Below are 19,016 nucleotides of genomic sequence, written 5' to 3'. Positions count from 1 at the left end.
CTTGTCTCAAGACAAACAGTTTCCTATGAAATTATGTAATTTTTAAAGTAACATTTTTAGGCAGACATTTCATTCATCTCACTCACCTCTACAAAAAAATGACTTCTTATTGCTCGTTGCTGTCCGCTGAAGCGCTGAAGTTTCATTTATGGAAAGGATCATAAACTTGCTGAACAGTCAACACTTTCTGAAGAAACGGAAGTGGCATATGAACACATGGGTCCTATCAAGTATTTATGTCAAAAGAGGATTCAAAGAGGAAGCAAGCCAGAGCAGTTTTCTTTCAAAATCTGCCACAAATGTTGAATATGGTCTAAATGTATTCCATGTACTGCAGTAGAATACATTAATGTGATGAATTTAGTTATTGTACTAATATTAATAATAAGCAATATCAACAGTATCCAACAAAATGTTAATTTACGATGCGGTTTAAACTAGTTGAATTCGCGTCTCTATAAATTTAAGTTAATTTTTGCCTCAATAAACCTCATTCTTCACAGTTGAGTCTATTCTCGATTTTGGTTGAAAGTTTTAGGGTCCGCCTTTAAGAAATGTTCTTTTTACTGTCATGTTTGTTCTGACCTGCCATCATGTATTTAGAGTGTTTTGACAAACCACGTTACTCTAATGCTGTTTTTACCGACCACTGGATCGCTGTTGTCTGCAGGTGATTCTGAGCAAAACTGTCCTGTTACCTTGGAATGACTCCCTGCCAAGAGCAGTCAGAATGTGACATGATATGTTTTTGTGAAACAAAAAGTCGTAAATCTTTTCTGCATGAAGCGTTTGCAGTTTGTGCTAAAAACCCGAGTTTGAAGCGGCCGTACATTTCTGAACTCGCAGCTCAAACTCCTTGGTAGGAAACAACTTTGTAAAGTCTAAAACTCTCCAAATTGTTACAGTTTGGATGAGGGCGAATCAGAATGGCCCCTGTTAAAATGGGTACATGCACATTTCCAACAAGAATTACCAATATTAAGTATTCAACACTTCAAAATTTTTTTCAGTAAATGTATTTCTGAGGAGGCCGTTGACAAAAAAAATAATTAAAAAATCACCTCATATTTTGGTAAAAGAAAAAAAGAGAGAGAGAGAGTAATAATATTAATCCACAAATACAAACATTTTTTTTCTTAAATCCTTAAATTATGTTTTCAAGTGTAGTGAGTCAGGGAATAAATACTGAACAAAACAATGAAAAAGCTGCAAAAAGGCATCTTGTCCCCTCTTATTTCTCTTATTTCTTATTTCTCTTTACGTTGCCATCACACCAGCAGCGCTGTTGTGCAGAAACAAAGAGCTCTTTCAAAATTCACACAGTATTGGCGTAATATCCTCATTGTGTCCCAATTCTTGGGAGTTAGGGTTTTAGCTTTTGTTTGTATGTGATCATCCTTCTTGTGGGTTACCACAGGTCTTGCCATATTCTGTGTATTTCTCTGTTTGTTATCGTTTCTAAGGTGTTGCCATATTAGTTAATTTATTTAGGTTTAGTTTCTCTGTTTATTTTTATGTTCTGTTTCTACTATATTTTAATTACCTTCTCTTAGACTATTGCCAGGTTTTTTTTCCTTTGGTTTTCTAGATTCTTTGAGTTCTGTTTCAGCTGCTCTGTGGTAATTAGTCTCCCTCTCTGATTTTTTTTCTTCTTCCTCCCTGCCCTGACTGTACCACATTTCCTCTGATAAGTTCCTCTGGTTGCCACTTTCGACACCTCAGTATTTAAGCTCCTGAATTTTCATTATTCTTTGTTGGATCACTATGCCTGACCTCTGGTCTGTCCAGCTGCCTTTTGCTTTGTCCAAATGCCACATTTTGTTAAAAAAAAAGCAAGTTTCTTTATAATTTAAACTTTAGACTGTGGCATTTTGAGAAAGGAATGTAACTTTGCAAGGCTGTTTTTTGAGCATGTGAAATGACACATTTCATATAATTTGAGGAGGAGTGAATAGACAACTCTGCTGCTGAGATATCCTTGATAACCATCTGAAGATTAACTCGTGGTGGATTTTTAAAACGGACAACTATCCCACAAAAACACAGCCAAGTTGATTTCACAGAAAGTGAATGAAGCTGCTGGTCTGACTTAAATATGACTGAAAATTTAAGGGGGAAAAAACTGAATAGAGAGCGTATATGAGTCAATAAACTAGTTTAAAAACGCTCTTGAACAATGTTAAAGCCTTACCAAAAGCAGTCAGTTTGTTGGTATGCATAACTTGTTCAGTGTCCTTGTATCATTTCACTTTATTAAACACTAAACTAACTGACTTAGTTTTATTACTGGGTTGTCAGTGGTTTTATTGTATTTGAGCAAAAATTTGTTGCTCAATATTTCTTTTCTCGGCTTTATATAAATATTGCTGAGAAAAAAAAAAATTTTTAGTCCATGTTCAATATCATTATGAACCTAACATTCTGGAAATCTCCTAATCTGTTTTCACAGCAACGTCCTCAGTGTTATTTTGGTTGTCACTCCCAAATAGAGCAGCAGATTGTCCTTCCTGTTGCTCTTAGCAAAATATTACTGAGCAATTTCTATTGTTTTCTTAAAACACACACACACACACACACACACACACACAAATCAGTCAGTAGGATAAATTCCATATGGCGTGCACCAGGTTGTAGTGCATAGCTTTACCATAAGCCGGCATGTGGTCGATATCTATGACAAATATTGAAAGTGCTCTGATGAAAACCGATCCTCGCTGATTTCAAACCTCGTGTAGGCGATAATCTGCCATAAAGAAGGAATGTGAGTGGGTAAGGGTGTGCTTTGTGTATATAAACAGAACGGATGTCACCTCGAGGCTTGAAGCCATTAAGTGGCGAGCCAACGGAGTTGAAACCCCCTGAGCAGTGGGATATCTGACCATCACCTGTTGACCCTGACCCGAGTCAACTGCGGGAAATTAGAGGTTGTTAGCTTAAGGTAGGGAAATAACAGGTAGGGCCCATAGCTGAGAGAAAAAAAAGAGTAACTTAAAGAAGGGAGACCTTAAATTTCATGAAAAACACTTGCACTCTTGGATGTAGATGAGGGGACTGATACCAAGCCGTGGGTTATGAAGCTAGAAGCTGGAGGCAATTAGTTAACTTATCTTTTGACCAGTAGGAAAGGTTTACCTTCCTGGTCACAGTTTCCAAATCCATCTATCCATCCCAGCTCACTCACTAACACACTGTCTCATTTGTCTAAATGTAATAAATGAGACCCAGAGATCACTTTGGGGGCGTTAAGGTAAAGCTCAGTGCTGTTGGATTCTTAGAGAAACACATTTCGGGGGGCTGCTTGAAGTTGCTCTTTGACTCCTTGGTTTGTTTGGCTATTGAGTAAAATCTCTCCACAAATCGTCTGGTAAACATCAGTTTCCTAATTCATTTTAAGGTTTGATCTTTAAATGCTTAAGTTTTAATGCGTTAGCCCCACCCGGTTGTCAAGAGACAAAGGTTTTCAAACATCGAGTGAAAGTGAATAAACGGTGAAGTTTAAAAGAAAATTAAAAGCGTCCTGGATCTGACCGCCGCCGATAAGTGAAATGTAACTAGTCCATCCGGTGTTTGATGTTCTGAATCAAAATACTTTATCTATGAGGTTACAATTATTCAAGTGAAATGTATGTCAAATATATATATATATATATAAAAAGAGACAAAAAATATTAATAAGAGAATCCAATAGAAAAATCCTTCTGTGAAAAAGCGAATCTCCTGGATCCACCTGACCATCATTATATTTATACTCAGCTGTTTCTCTCACAGCTAATTAGCTCCCATACCAGCAGTGAACACACATGTTTATTTACCGCAGAACCTGGATCAAACACACACACACGCGCACACACCAATAACATTTTGTTAAAATGTATTTTAATAAGTTGTTTGTTTACCACAAGGTTTACAGAGCTATCAACTCTGAATAACTCTGAATATTTGACCATTCTTTCTTGGCAAGAATGGTATAATTTATTCAAATTGTTTTGGATCTGGGAAGGTCATTCCAAAAGTCTTCTCCCCCCCCAAGGATTTCAGGTGAAGGTATTTCAAAAACACAAGATCAAATCTATATTAAGTCATAAGTGTTTTGGAATTTTCACATTCATGTGCTTTATGCTCTAAATATTTTCACTCCTTATAGAGTAGCGCTGGGAGAAGCTGATTAATTGGCTGGTCTATGGGCTTGAGTTGAGTCTGCAGTCTGATCCCTGACAGACATGTCCCTCTGGCCAACTATACGTTAAAAAAACCCATTTCCTCAGTAACAATACAGGAAGGTGCTCCTTCAGTTTTCATGCCTTTATTTTCCAAATATTTAGTTGTAAACACGACAGCTTAGGGTGTGTCAAACGGGTAAGCGATCGATGCCCTGCTCTATAGAGTCAGAGGAATCTCAGCTCCCAATGGAGAGTTGAGAGTTGAGAGATAGGACAGGTGTGACAGAAATGTTAGTGGTTTGGAAGCATTAAGTCTGAAGGTGCTAAACCTGGAGCTTGCTAACAATCCACTGGGTGGTGTCCAGCATGCGCTCACATTGGGGTGGATCTCAGGTTTGTGGGAAACACAGAGAGCAAAATAAAACATGGAGACAGAAATGGCGTGTAGTTCTGTACCCATACACTGAAGGTTATTCATCAGCATGATTCTCAGAGCTTCCTATAAGTAGACCAACACCTCCATACTCCCTCCTGGATTGACATCAAATCCGTCTGGCTGGTTAAAATTTTACAGCTTTTAATAACCCGGCTAGCAGGCAGCTGTCTCTGGCGATTCCTGTGCCACTTACCACCACAAGAGTAATCCGCCATGTGTCATGGAGAAGATGGAGAACTCTACAAATGCAAGGGTTAGCACCCTGCCTTCTGGTCAATCTTCAGCTAAGAAACATTTTTTTCCCCCCTGCATCCAATGTACACAAATTGGTAGCAAGAAGTCTACCAATGTGTCAGATGTTGTGTGGTGACTTTATCCATTAGGTTTAGATGTGAAAAAAAAATATTTTTTTTAACTGGGCCAAAAATGTAGAGCATGATTATTCCAGCTCATCTTTGCTGAATTTTTTTCTTCTTCTTGCTGATGGAGGGTGGGGAGGGGAGTACCAGCAACAGTGAACATAAAGACACTGGTGAACTCCTATATAAAAATAGATTAGCACATACTATTTCTGTGGTGAGGATGGATGCTTGATAGCTGATGGGAAATCCATTTCTGAGAGAAACTTGGATGGAGAAATATCTCCCGGGTGTTTGCATACTGTCTGTCTAGATCCACCGTCCATTCTGCAAAATGTTTATCACCGTCTGATCTTTTTAAAGTCAATATCCCCATAAAATCTCTTTCATTACTTGGTCGCAAGACCGGTCTCCTGCTTTTAGCATGACCAAAACACTCGTGAGAAATTAAATATAGTCCAGAAGTAAACAAGGATCAACCATATTTCCCACAAATTAAAGACCTACACATTTGTAAACAAGAAAAAAATGATATTGCTACACACCGCATAAGCAATAAATATATAAGAGCCAAATCTCTCTATTGAAACAGTCTAGAGGTCTTTGGATTAAAGATGTAGTTTAAAAGGCTGAGCTTCTTTGGCGTGAAACATTTCACAGATTGCAGTAATATCTGCAGGAACATCAGTGATTGTTCATAAGGCTCTTATTTTTGAGTAACGCATGAGTTACCACCCTCATGCTTCTGATCATCACACCTGATGCTTTTCAGCCATTCGGTTGGAAATAAATGTGGGGGGTGAGTTAATTTATTCCCCACCAGAAACGACTTTCTTATTACACTTGAAAAATGTTTACGAATTTTGATTTTATGTTGAAACTTCATGACTGTCAGAATTCTTATTAAATACTCATATGAAAAACGGGCTGTCTTTTGTACCTTTTGGTTTTTCAGTATAAAACTTTGAAAAGCAATTCTCATCTTTGCTCAGTTTCAAACATAAAATCTCAAAGTCCATTTGAAGTAAGTGATTGTAAACATGAAAAATCATTTTACAAGCCAATATCATTTCTTCGGTTTGTTTTCCTATAGGTAATTACAATTATTTCACCAACTCAGTTCTGTGCAGAGTTAGCGAGCGTTGCTTAAACTAGTTTATTACATTTAAATATCTGCTAAAGTCTTTTATATGTCATTGTGCTTTACAATTTATTTTGCATTATTTTTTCCTCGATTATTCAATGCTAAAGCAATAAAACCTATTCCATGCCGTTTGACTAGTGTTTACCTATTTACGTCTCCAAGCTTTCCTTGGGATCACTCAGCAGTCCTTAGCTTGCGGTGATCTCAGTGCTACAATAATAAACACAGCCATACAACCATGAAAGGAGGAGATTAGGATACAGGATCTTTTCTTAGCATTTCCTGACCCGACTCTTTTCCACCACAGTCACCATACGGTGAAATCCGAAGCGTCTTTGCTCAATTTCTTTCAGCGAGCCAGATTTCTTCTGTTTTGCAATTCGTACCCAATAAGATGACTCACAGGGAGGACGATGCTCGGTAACGTGACAGCGTAGTCCTGTTTTGGCTTTGCTTTACAGCTGTCTGGGGGATTGAACACAATACCTCACCCAATGAGAGCAGGAAAGAGGATGCTAAACCCCTGGGTTTAAAGGAATTCAGCAGCTTATGAAGCTTCGTACTGGCAGCAGGAGGTGGAGGGGGCGGGAGGGACTTAATCTTCCAGTGCAAGCCAACACAAGTTTCAGGTGGTCGAGCTCCTTGATCACTGCACCATGAGAACCACCTGAACGGTCAGTAATGGGGGAGGGTGGGAGCTGAGGATAGGAGGAGTGTAAAAGTCCAGGATGTCATGGTAACCCACCCTGGGCCCCAACACTCACACAGCATCCCACAATCTCTGCACCGTTGACTTTCTAATTTAATGTCATCAAATTTATTCAGTGTTGCTTTCTGTACGAGAGTGCCTCAACATAACTCATGTAAAAGCAACATCTGGCACGCAACAGGAGTATGCCGTCATGTGCTGCAGTTGTCGGCACCGCCGCGGTCTGCGGTTATAATTCAGTCTTTGCGTTCGTGACCTCTAATGAGCACAAATGTGTGTCCAATAATGTTGCGACCGTAAGACAGAAGGTTGGCAAACATGAAACCCAGATATATTAAAGGTTATGGATCACTGCAATGACCTGAGAGTTCAAAACCGGTGAACCTGACAGGGTGAGGGACTGTCCAGGTGCTTCAGTGTTCAGGTTTGCTCAAACCATGTCAGTGGCAGGGGGTCCAATTTATTATTACTTTTTTTGTAATAGATCACCTTGTGACATAACTGCAGAGAGGACTGCATTGTAAATAATAGAACACTGTAAGCAGTTTCTTGTTTTGTTTCTGAACATGTTGATTTATCTCCATTTCAATGGGTTAGCTGTGTCGCTCTTGAACATTTTCACATTTTATTTCATGCAACAACCGCAATATTCAAAGTATTTTATTTGGGCCTAATGGAAAAAGCAAAAGAACATTGGTCATGGTTGAGAGGAGGAAATGAATATATGGCAATATTTAAAGAGAACCTGACAGAGGTCTAAGAAGATCTAAAGCAACAATATAGATTAAAAAAAAAAAGATTCACTAAGTATCACAATAGAAGAGTTTAAATAAAAGACCTAAATATAAGATATATAAAATTCAACGAATAGCAATGAAAACAAAATCTATTACAGTAGAATGCAATGTGAAAAGAATTAAAGGGTTATGAATATTTTCGCAAGGCACTGTATTGAGTGAATTACTGAGTGAGAAAGGAAAATGTAAACAAGCAAAACGAAAGATAAAATGGAAAAAAATTGCTTTAAAGAAGACTGTCAGACGCAAAACCCACTACTGATAAAACAAAGTGTCATCGTTTTCAGCTCTCAAAACCCACAGACATCTTTAAACTAAAATGCAAAACACAAGAGTGCATGACTTCTGCCGATGCGCAGTTCGCCACAATTGATTGCTTCCATATGAAACTCTGTACTCAGTCACATTGTTTTTCTTCTTTTCCTTCAGAGTTTAGCCTGCCCTGCATGCAGTCCAATTGGTGCAATAACAAAGCAAACACTACAATGTACTGCCACCATGACCTTCTGCTCTAAAAATATGGTCCATTCAGTCGGCATAATGATTGCTACGATGGCTTGAATAAAATGATGTGTGTTGATGGTTACCTGGCCGCAGGGAGGTTTCTGCTAAGAAACACCTGCAGGTGTAGTTTTCCTCATCATTGTCTCGGTGTGTCTCTGGATTTCTATCCAGGAATTGGCAGAATCAATTTCTTCCTGAGGATTAAGCCACAGCGTTGTGTATCCGCCGGTGCAGAGCTCGCTCTACAGCAGCAGGTGTGAGTGAGTGCGTTTGCATTTCGGACTATGCTCTTGTAACCGGAACAGCAGTAAGAATCTACTTCTGCCCATGCATCAGTCAAGCATCTTGATAAACCCATGTGTGGTGCTGTGTCCTATCCAAAGTAAAGAGCTTATATGGACAATACAGGCTCAAATAATTAATGATCTGTGGGTTTAACAACATGATGAAGGAACGTGCTACCTGCCAAAAATGACGTGGATCAAAACGGACCTCTTAAGCAACAGATCTCGTTTAGATTTTTTTCTAATTCAGCTGATTCCAATTATAAACAAGTTGACAGATGACAACCAGCTCTTTGCAACTTTGTTGGCATGGAAGTAAAGACTTTGTTCCCTTGTTGATTGAAGTACTTCTTTTGGGATTTTTCTTTTTGCTTGGTTTGACTGTGGAACACATAGGTTGTTGATGTAAAGATGGCTGCACACAAAAACATGGTGACACCTGGTTGTCAGCGTCTGGCAGGGAAAGTCTTTTCCATTAACAATAACATCTGTCAACTAATGAGGACATGAGCAGCTACACTTAACCCAAATGAGCTATCCAGTAAAGTCGTATGGACAGACTTAAGATGCAGCAAGGACGATAAAATCCATAGCTGGTAAATAAGAGGGTAAAGGGATTTAAAGAAGGCAGGCAGAAGCTTTGGCATCTGTGTGTCATGCGGCATTGGCCCAAATAACATCATGCAGGGAGAGAGCTGTACCTCATCATTATTTTCTCTCAAACTAACTTAATAACATCATCGCCATTTTGATCAATTGATATTCTAAAATCTTTTTCAGCACTCTCCACACTTCTTGGCATCCATGGTGCAAATATGTTAAATAGCCTGAAATGTGTCTTTTCTTGTACACTGAAAGTAAAGAAGAAAACAACCTTCTTTACCCTAAGAGGTAACTGGGATAAATGTTTTTTTTTTTAAATCAGAAGAACCATAGTTATTAGCACCTCTGCTGTGAAAGCTTTGCATAGAATCTTTTTGCCAACAGGACAACACTTGGTCTTCTCCTACAGAGCGGTGGAACCTTGGACATTTCTTTTTGAATAAACTCTCTAAGGGGTTCAGAGTCCTGCAGATTCAAACGGCCATCAATGTTCATATACCTTTTTTTTCCTTCCACAGTTTTTTTTTCTTTCTTCCATCGATGGCGGTAGGTGTTTGGTCCTGTAACTGCTGGGTTGCCAGTTCAAACACCCATGCTGTCTGTCTCAATCATTGAGTCCTTGGGCAAGACAAGGACTACCACTAGCAGCAGCCTTGCCTGCTGCTAGTGGTAGTCAGAGGGCCTGGTGCTGCTGCCGCATGGCAGCCTCATTTTTATCTGACTGCTCCAGGACAGTTGTGGCTGCAATGTAGCTTACCACCATCAGCATGTGAATAGGTGTGTGTGAATGGGTTAATGACTCAATATAGTGCAACTTTGGAGTCCTCTGGACTTGACAAAGCGCCATATATGTATGAGCCATATCGTAGGTTCCCACGTATATACTTGGACACAGGAATCTGTGAACTGCAAGCTTCTTTAACAATAAAATAGTCTAGTCGGTCAGTCTTGTGTAGGGGTGCCTGCTTGGGGCTACCCATTTCATCCTGTCCATTAATTTTACATAAGTTACTGCATTTTAAGTGACTGTGGGTGGAGGCAGAATGAGTGGAATAAGAACCCCCCTGTCAGAGACTGTCTCCTGGACAAATATAAAAATAAACAGTATTTGATATATGATTGCGCATAGGCCCAACCATGACCATGACATCTCTGTATTTAAATCTCCTTTTCATTCGTCTAGAAAAAAAAAATCACAGTTTTTTATTTTATTTTATTTTTTTTTACAAGATCATCATCAAAATGAACACTGTGTGTGAATCATTTATACCTTTTTATGTCATAATAAACTTCACTTCTTGAACTGAGTTACTGGTTGAAATGATTGAGAAGCACCTGTATGCAGGCCACTGAAACACATTCCTGGTGATGAGACTGATTGAGTTTTTTCCCCCGGTTGCGACTGATTTTCCCCACATCGACCGGTCTTTACTCCGAAGCATTTAAGCCCCCATGTGTGGCGGTGTGCGCGCACTCACCATTGGCTCCGGATCTTGTAGGGGCGTTGCTTCACCGTTATTGAGAGCTTTGGGTGCACCGAGGGGTGCTGAAGAGGATGGCCAGGGGAAAGCTTACTTGGCACTGATCCCTCCTTTCAGTAAAACACTGCAGTTTGCATTTGGCAGCAGTATTTCTTTTATTTATTTATTTTTTTTTTTAATGGAGTCTGGGGGGGAGAGACGAGAGGATGAATGTGTCATAAACACGGACAATTTTGCAGAGGCCAGCGGGTGCACGTTTTCAGCAATGCGATGAGGCCAATGCACTTTGCAAGAGTTGCGCTGCAGAGAGCCTCCGCGGACCCCACGACCTGTTGCTGACAAGCCGGGGAACAAGGAGAAGCAGACGCTGAAGTCGGGGTGGAGGGGGAAAGTCGCGCCGCGCCGCTCGGCAGAGACGGAGGGTAGGGTACTGCCTCGGACGGACTCTACGTGGAGGAAATCATGCATCTTGCAATCTGGCTGGTTGGACTAACGTGTCATTTGTCAGCACTCGCCAGGGAAACTCTGCAGTACCGATTGCATCCGAAACAAGGTAGGTCTGACTCGAGTCGCCTCGCTTGTCATGGGTCATTACGTATCACTCATTACGGCGACACCTTGATTGCCGCCGCGTTGCCTCTCAATCCCACGTTTCGTTGCAGAGAGCTTCATCAGGCAGCTGTCATCGTATGAAATCGTCACTCCGCTCCGAGTGAACGACTTCGGAGAATCGTTCCCCCACAAGCTGCACTACAGAAGGAGACGGAGGAGTTTAAGTGATGACCTGTCGGGCTTGCGGCTTCTCTACAGGATCGACGCGTTCGGGGAACGCTTCCATCTCGACCTGAGCGCAGACTCCAGCTTCATCGCCCCGTCCTACACCGTGACTCACTTGGGAGCGGAGCGGAGCGGCGACGCGGACTCGCACTTCCACGACCCCGGCGATATGCGGCACTGCTTTTTCCGCGGGCACGTCAACGCAAAGAGCGAGCACCCCGCTGTGTTCAGCCTGTGCACCGGTCTGGTGAGTCCCGCTGACTCTCCCGTTTCTCTTTAATCAAGTGATGCTGACATGCTTTCTCCCATTTCAATGGATCCCATCCATGCATATCCTGCAGAACCCGCAGTCTGAGTGAAGCGTGTAAGAGTGTAACAAGAGCAAGTGTTGCTGGACTAATGACGGAGGGATCCATGAACTCTGTTACCTAGGGGGTGATGCGGTCTAAAGGTTGAGATTTTGACTTTGATCTGATCAGTTTACCCCTCATGCTTGTAGGACGGAGCAAAGACAGGTCCTTGCAAAAGTACTCATACCTCCCTAATAACGCCATATTACACACACACACACACACACGCACACATACACACACACACACACACACACACACACACACACACACACACACACACACACACACACATACACACAAATCATATAGGGAGCAGAGCATAATAAATGAGCTATGTTAATCTTTTTTCTTTTTTTTTTTGGTGAAATTATGTGTGGCAGAAAATGTGCCTAAGCACACCGTCACCACTGTGAGATATGATGGCGGTGGTATCATGCTGTGGGTATGTTTTTCTTCAGGAAGGACAGGGAAGCTGGTCAGAGCTGATGGTTAAAGGATCGAGCTAAATACAGAGTAAACTTGGAAGAAAAGCTGTTAGAAGCTGGAAAAAAAATTTGAGATCAGGGATGGAGATTCACCTTTCAGCAGGAGCCTGACATTGAACATGCAGCCATGGGTACAATACAATGGTTTATGATAATGCATATTCTTGTCATACACAGGGGTGTTCCAATCTGATATCAATATCGGAAATCAATCCGATATCAGGCAAGAAACGAGCATTATCATTATCTTGACCTGAATCTGAACTCGTAGATAAAAGCACATAGATAGAAGCACTCTATCTAGTACAGCATTTCTATCCAGCAGCGCTTGAATTCTGCTCGCAGACCTCTGGTTACTAATACTTATTGTTGCTGCCTTTTGTTCATTTGATCAAACCTTTTGTAGCATTTCACAGTACAAAACAAGTAATAAAGGTAAGCCTGATTCATTCTGATATTGTGCAGGGTCAATATTGATATCGTCCAATGCTCAAAGCTGCAACATCGGTATCATATCGGAAGTGAAAAGGTGGAAACAGGACACCTCTCGTAGAATGGCCCAGTCAAAGTTCAATTGAAAATCTGTGGGAAGGTTTGAAAGTAGCTACTTTATTTGATTTGACTAAGCTTGAGCTGTGTTAAAAACCATGTGTGTGCTTGTTATGAGAAGAAATGTGAAATGTTTCAGAGTTATGAGAGATCAAGATCAGGTTTTATTGAGCTGTCAAGAAGGTCTTTCTAAGTTTTCCTTTGAGTTTATTGCCTACATTTTGACTTATTTTCAATTCAGTACCTGACCAGACTCAGAGTTGTGTGTTTGTGTGTGTGTGTGGGGGGGGGGCGTGGGTGTGTGTGTGTGTGTGTGTGTTTGGAGATGCTTTACTCCAATCCATGAATCATTCAGACATGAAAAGACTTTTTAAATTCAAATGATGAGCCAGTGTTTTGTCTACACATACCAGACAACTTAGCAGAGATTCAGAAATTGTGTCTTTAGACACTTTGTTCCTGATAGTCTGTTAAAAAAAAAATGTTCCCATGCTTTGGTGAATCTACAAAAAAATACCAAAGATAACACAGTTTCAGATGGAGGTCTCTGAGAGTCTTGACATGGCAAACCAGAACTGAAGCCTACAGTGAAACCTCAGGAGTTTTAGAAAACTGTCGCTGTACACTGAAGTGACTACCTGCTGGTAGATTTTTATTATGAGTCCTACATTACAATCATTACAAGAGTGGATTACACAAAAACAAAGCAAAACTTTAAATAAGTGGTTGTCAAAGCAGATACAAAATGTCCACATTGCAGATACAAACTGATGCATTATGGGTATGAAATGTCCAGCACTAGACGACGACATTTTGTGCCCAAAAATGTCCGACTCAAAATGACCAAATCTGCAGTGATGCAAAATTTTGAGGTGCCTGAATGACCCGCATCTCTTACTGATTCATCTACTATTCTGTCCTAAGTTCATTCATTTAAACATTATACATTTAAAGGCTGCCTGTGTGTGTGAGTGTGTGTGTGTGTTTTAGCATTTCTCACCTAAAAAGCCAATTTTTCTAACAAATACTACGTTGTAAGGACCCACAGCTCCTTCCTGGGCACAAAGTCTGAACCCCTTAAGAAGAAGTGCTGCTTTAGGATAGGGGCAAAGGTTAGGATCAAGTTGTGATCCTAACACAAGTTGTGTGTCTAACCTAAACAGTGAGTTTAGGTTAGACATAAAATGCATTTGATTATGAAAATATGTCATATATGTGAATTTGTACTTGAGGATCACTTTCACAAAATCTGCCAACAAAGAGAGGTAATTTGTGGAAAGTGGAAGCCTTTTCCCGGTCCTCCCTTTCTTGCAGCGCTATTGTGATCTTCTTGTTTGGTTTAGAGGTAAAGTGGGAAGCAAGTTTTGGTTAAGGTTAGAAATAAGGTAGTAATGGTTAAACTTAGGGGAAATGTTTGGGTGGAGAATGAATGTTGTTACTTAAATGAATGAAACCCAATGCAAAGTCCTCACTGTGTGTGTGTGTGTGTGTGTGTGTGTGGTGCCACTGCAACAGTGAGACCGTTTTGTGTTACTATTTGGCTTGTTTGTAAGATTCTTTTCACCCATTGTAACATCAGCATGATTCAACATGAGTGACATCATCTGAAATCCTAAACAACCTCATGAAATGATCGCTGACAAATGATGTCATTTGCCTTTTGATCACACTTGGTTGATAATTCCTAGAAAACAGTTTTGAACCCAAAATATATATAAATATATGTGTTTTTTTCTGTTTCATTTGCTGCAAACTTAATAAACCAGCTGAAAGGTGTCCCTCAAGTCATCTTTTAAGGGTTATGACTGTTTTTTTTTCTCTACAGATTTACCCATTTAAAACGTTTGTTATGAGCCTGTAATACAGTTCAGGAGAGTGGTGGGTTTCTAAATCCAATATTAATCATGCGGGAATCCTCCGTGCTGGACTGATTTAGTTTGCTGACTCCTGTGGGAGAGAATCTGATAAGTGCTGAAGGGGATGACTTCATGGGTCACATGAGGTTACTGGACCAGGAGCAAGGGGGTTGACCTCAGTCGCACCAGTGGGATCCTGTGTGGGGGGTGGGTACAGGGCGACCGTAGACTTAGAGTCTCACTATTCCCGTTGCGGCATCTATTTCAGTGATGCAATTCTTATTTTTGGACTGTTGTTGCAAGTACAGTTTAGAGAGGGACAGGTGGCTCTAAAACTAAGTCAAAAGTAAAACAAATTGATTTTTTTCATCTAAATGACCCCGCACGGTGTCGCGCAATTATCAGGTTAATGAGCATTTCGTTACCTCTTTGTGCAGCCGCGACATATTACTCACTTATCCAAACAAGTTTGCTTCCTTTTTGTAAACATATCGCTCACTGAGGATGACAGGACAATAGACGCGGCACCAAAGGCTGCTGGGTCATAAATGTGTCTTCAACTGTTCACTGGGGCTTGCTGGTCTGGGCCGCATTGTGTTGAGATGAGGTCATTAAAGAATAATTAAGCCATAAAACAAAGGGGTCATTCTAGGAAAATGCAGGTTTCCCATTTTCGTCCAGAGTTACTCAAAGCCATCCCCAGGGGGCGATTGATGAGGGGAGAGAGGGGGAGGGGGGCGCGGAGTTCAGGGGGCTCTTTGCTCTTTTCAAAGTGAGCTCACCGTGATGGACAGAAAAGAGGAGAAAGCTCTGCAGCGGAGACAACCGCCACTGAAGGTTTTGCGGGGAACTTAAGGATTGCTCACACCGTGGGAAATGTTTGTTCCCCGCGGAGCTGGCGCTCTTGGTTTTCTCCCATAATAGAAGTGTGTGATGGGTCATTCTGCCCTGAGAAATGCTTCTATCTTCTAAACGATGTAAAGATCGGGATCCCGACTCTCCTACGGGCCCTTTCACCTCAGAGGTCGCCACCGTTTTTTGGACGACTCAGTACAGAGAAGGGGGATGAAAAAAAAAAAAAAGCCATGTCATCTTAGTTCAGATAGAAGCCAGTCGGTTGTGAGGTCCAGTTCAACCCTCCTTTCTAGCCAAACGTCTGAAAGATTTACTGAGCCAACACTGGGAAACTAAAGCTTTGCCTCTTTCTAGTGATGCAACAGGTCATTTGTGTGCTCAGACTGCTGCTAGTAGAGAGTTGTAGGATTAAATCGGATTCACAATACATAGCATTGCAAAAAAAACCAGGCACCAGCTGCCTTATATTTAATTATAACGTGCTTAGATGTGCAAAAACGTGGTCTCACTTAAATGTTCTGTAATGTGCACATCATTAAAAATAATCTCACTAAACATTGAATTGCAGAAATTTTCATGTAATTCTTATTCCTACAAAGCTTTAGTAACAAATCATTGAGAGTTGCACTTAATTTCTTATACCTTAACATCAGATTAAGTTGTTTTAAAATGCAACAACAGGAGAACAAAGGTGTAAAAATGTTTATTTTCATTTTGAGTTGAGTAGGTTGTGCACAGATTATCAGTTGACAACACATCACCTCAGACTTTCAGCTAAAGAAAAACTAAAGTTCTTTTATCCAAAGAAATGTTTTTGTTCATTTTAGAGAGATACCCCTTAATGCATTTCAGTGCCGTTAGTGCAGTGCCGACTTGCCAACTCCAATTAATTTATCAAATTTCATTATTTTCTTTGAAGAACTGTTTTAAAATGTTTTAAAGATAATTTTTAAATTTATCTCATGTAAGGTTAACATTTTTCGAGAAGCAGAATTTTGAGTTTTCGTTACCTGTAAGCCATCATCAAAATTCCAAAAAATAAAGGCTTTCATTCTATGTGTACTGAATCTGTAAGATATAATACATTTAAGCTTCTGAAATGAAAAACAAACCTTTTCACAATATTCAACATTTTAGATGTTATTGTGGAATGTGCAGAGCGCTTGTTTCCGCTGGCTGAGGAGAGCCTCATGAATGTAATCAGAGCGGTGGCCGAATGCAAATAGCAGATTTGCCCTTAAGATTGTTATATTACTTGGAGTGCTGCCATTGTGGATATGATTAGATTGCAGTACTGGCCTGTGGCCAGTGTGTCCAGTCCTACTTTATGTTCTCTGATGATCAAATCCTTTACGTGACTAAGCAATTTCATTTGGCTTCTTAGCTCCTCCATGGAGAAGCCAGAACTGTGATGTGCTGCCATCATCACTTTTAACCAGAGCTAACGTTCTGTGCACGCTGAAGAGAATTGGGGAACTCTACATATGGGGAACAAAGTGAGCTCACAGTGCACAACAGAAGACATTAATAGACTATGTTAACACTGATTTTTATCCAACAGTTAGCTGGTTAACTTCATCCACATTGAGTTCTTGGAACTGAAAGATGACGGAGTAAAGCACAGGAAGGTGTCAAAGTTTGACGTTCTATGGTCTCGTAACACTGCACTGGAAGGGTGTTGAGAACAAATTGTGAACAAATCCTTCCACTCTTAGTGAACAAACACAGTTTGTACTTGTTTTCTGTATCCTATCCATACGTTTCCCGCTGTCAAATGCCCATCACCTGTGGGGACGGCTGTGGTGTAACACTCCCGTAAAGATAACATTCCAGGGTCCAATATCCGGCTTAAGTGTGCGCATGAAATTACCATGCAAACATCACCGTGCCTCATGGCTCAAAGCGCTAAGAGGCTTTGAGAGAAGCTGAGCTGCCAAATCAATATTAGCATTCCTCTGTCTGCAGCTCTCTCCTTTTATGATGATGTCACTCCTCCCACTGTCAGCGTGTGAGGAGGGAAACACATTTCCAAAGTTGTGAACACATGACAGATCAGCTTCTGCGCAGACGCACGAGACTGTTCACACAGTTGCAGTGAATCGCTTGCTTATTGATGAATGCATAAAAAGGTGCAGAATGTTTGAAAATGTTCCGTTATTGTCATGGGTAAAAGTTCAAGAGTGACTCAAAGTGAGCTTTGACAAGAGATTTCTGATTCGGTATGTTCTTTCCATACGTTCCCGTCAAAAGCAGACAAACTCTTTAAGAGTTTCGCCTGCAGCAATAAGAGCATTACTTTAGTTTCAATGAAAGCCAGTTGTAAACTGAACCCCGCAGAGCATACACAATATATGCTCTCACTTGCAATCACACGCTTTGTGCCAAGGCCGTGAATGACATCTCTTTTCTTTCCGTCAGGTCGGAACATTTACGACGCAGCACGCCGACTACTTCTTGGAGCCTCTTTTGAACGTGTCTGGCGCGGAATACGAAGAAGAGCACAACAAACCGCATCTCGTCTATCGACACGAGAGGAGACGAAACACCTCGCATCCCAATGAACCCTGTGCTGCCTCGGGTAACAGACAGCCCAACTCATTTGCCTGTAACCACAGACTGTCTGAGTTTCACCCACAAACACTTACCTCCTCATTACCTGCGCACACTTCTCTGAATCACGGCCTTTAATGTTGCCTTAAAATTTTTATTCTTGTCAGTCACAGTCACAGTTTTTTTTTGTGTGTGTGTGTGTGCTCTACGATACCTGAAAGATTTCAGCCTTGATTAAGGGGTTTTAATGAAAGCCTCTCTCAACTTAATTAAGCAAAACTGGCTCCAGGGGCTGTTTGCTGTTTGTTGCTTTTCTACTGCTCGAGCAATCTTTGCCAAGTTCTCTGGCAGGAGCTCAGACAAGGTTAGAAGTAATTACGATTTAGTTTGGAGTTGCATTTAAAAGAACTCGGGGGAAATGTTTTCCGCCCGAGAGCCTGCTTGTGCGTTCCCCCTGTTTCCTTTAGAACTTTTATGGTGAGGGATCTGGGTGGCAGAAAAAGCAACATGACTGAGTGAAGTTCACCTCGATGGAAGACCCTCCCTGAACTCCTCAAAGGCAGCTCTCAAGGTGGCCTTTTGTTGCATAATGCAATAAATCTTTCATGGGCAGAGCTCTTGAGTTGCTTGTTGTCTGGCGTCGGCCTTTGTGGTGTGATGGTGGCCATTGTCTGTGGACTGACCTGGAGAGCCAGGCCAATGACGCCTTATGATGCTTTGCCCTTTCACTCTTTTGGCCTGTGTGTGTATGGCAAACAGAGCCTAGGGCCAGAGATGTTCACTGCACCCCTACTCTGGGACATGTTTAAATATACTCACCCTTTAGAAAAAACATCAGATGCCTCATTACATTCATACATTCATTTCGTATTACAAATTCTGCTTCCCGGATCTTTCGCCCTTTGCTCTGGGGTCTTCCTTCTCGTCCTATTGTGACCATCTCAGTACTTGTACTCTATACAACTTCAGCCTCTACTTTGCTGCTCACAAACACGGATACAAATACAAATATACGTACTTATAGGTCTGCAAAACTACTTGCTCTTTCTAAGAAGCATGTGGTAAATGAGAGATTCTGAATTTCAACAGTGACCTCCATGGATAATACAGAGAA

General features: G+C 41.0%; 1 protein-coding gene across 2 annotated transcripts in view; it reads left to right on the top strand.

Moving 5' to 3' along the window:
- The first annotated feature begins 10,541 nt into the window (after window positions 1–10,541).
- LOC114153006 (A disintegrin and metalloproteinase with thrombospondin motifs 20) overlaps window positions 10,542–19,016 on the top strand; it is a 96,088-nt gene continuing 87,613 nt past the window's right edge. Inside the window, exons 1-3 of one of the 2 annotated variants that reach the window (XR_003597256.1) lie at window positions 10,542–11,030; window positions 11,140–11,501; window positions 17,771–17,930. Coding sequence is in view for 1 of the 2 variants with exons in the window: in XM_028031219.1 (XP_027887020.1) it covers window positions 10,940–11,030; window positions 11,140–11,501; window positions 17,771–17,930 (613 nt within the window). In the remaining variant the exon portion in view is untranslated. The remainder of the gene's footprint in view (window positions 11,031–11,139; window positions 11,502–17,770; window positions 17,931–19,016) is intronic. The other variant, XM_028031219.1, reaches the window with a different exon arrangement.

This window comes from Xiphophorus couchianus, chromosome 2 (genome assembly GCF_001444195.1).
Source record: "Xiphophorus couchianus chromosome 2, X_couchianus-1.0, whole genome shotgun sequence".
In the NCBI taxonomy this organism is placed as follows: domain Eukaryota; kingdom Metazoa; phylum Chordata; class Actinopteri; order Cyprinodontiformes; family Poeciliidae; genus Xiphophorus; species Xiphophorus couchianus.
This window is presented reverse-complemented; position numbering and strand designations above follow the sequence as displayed.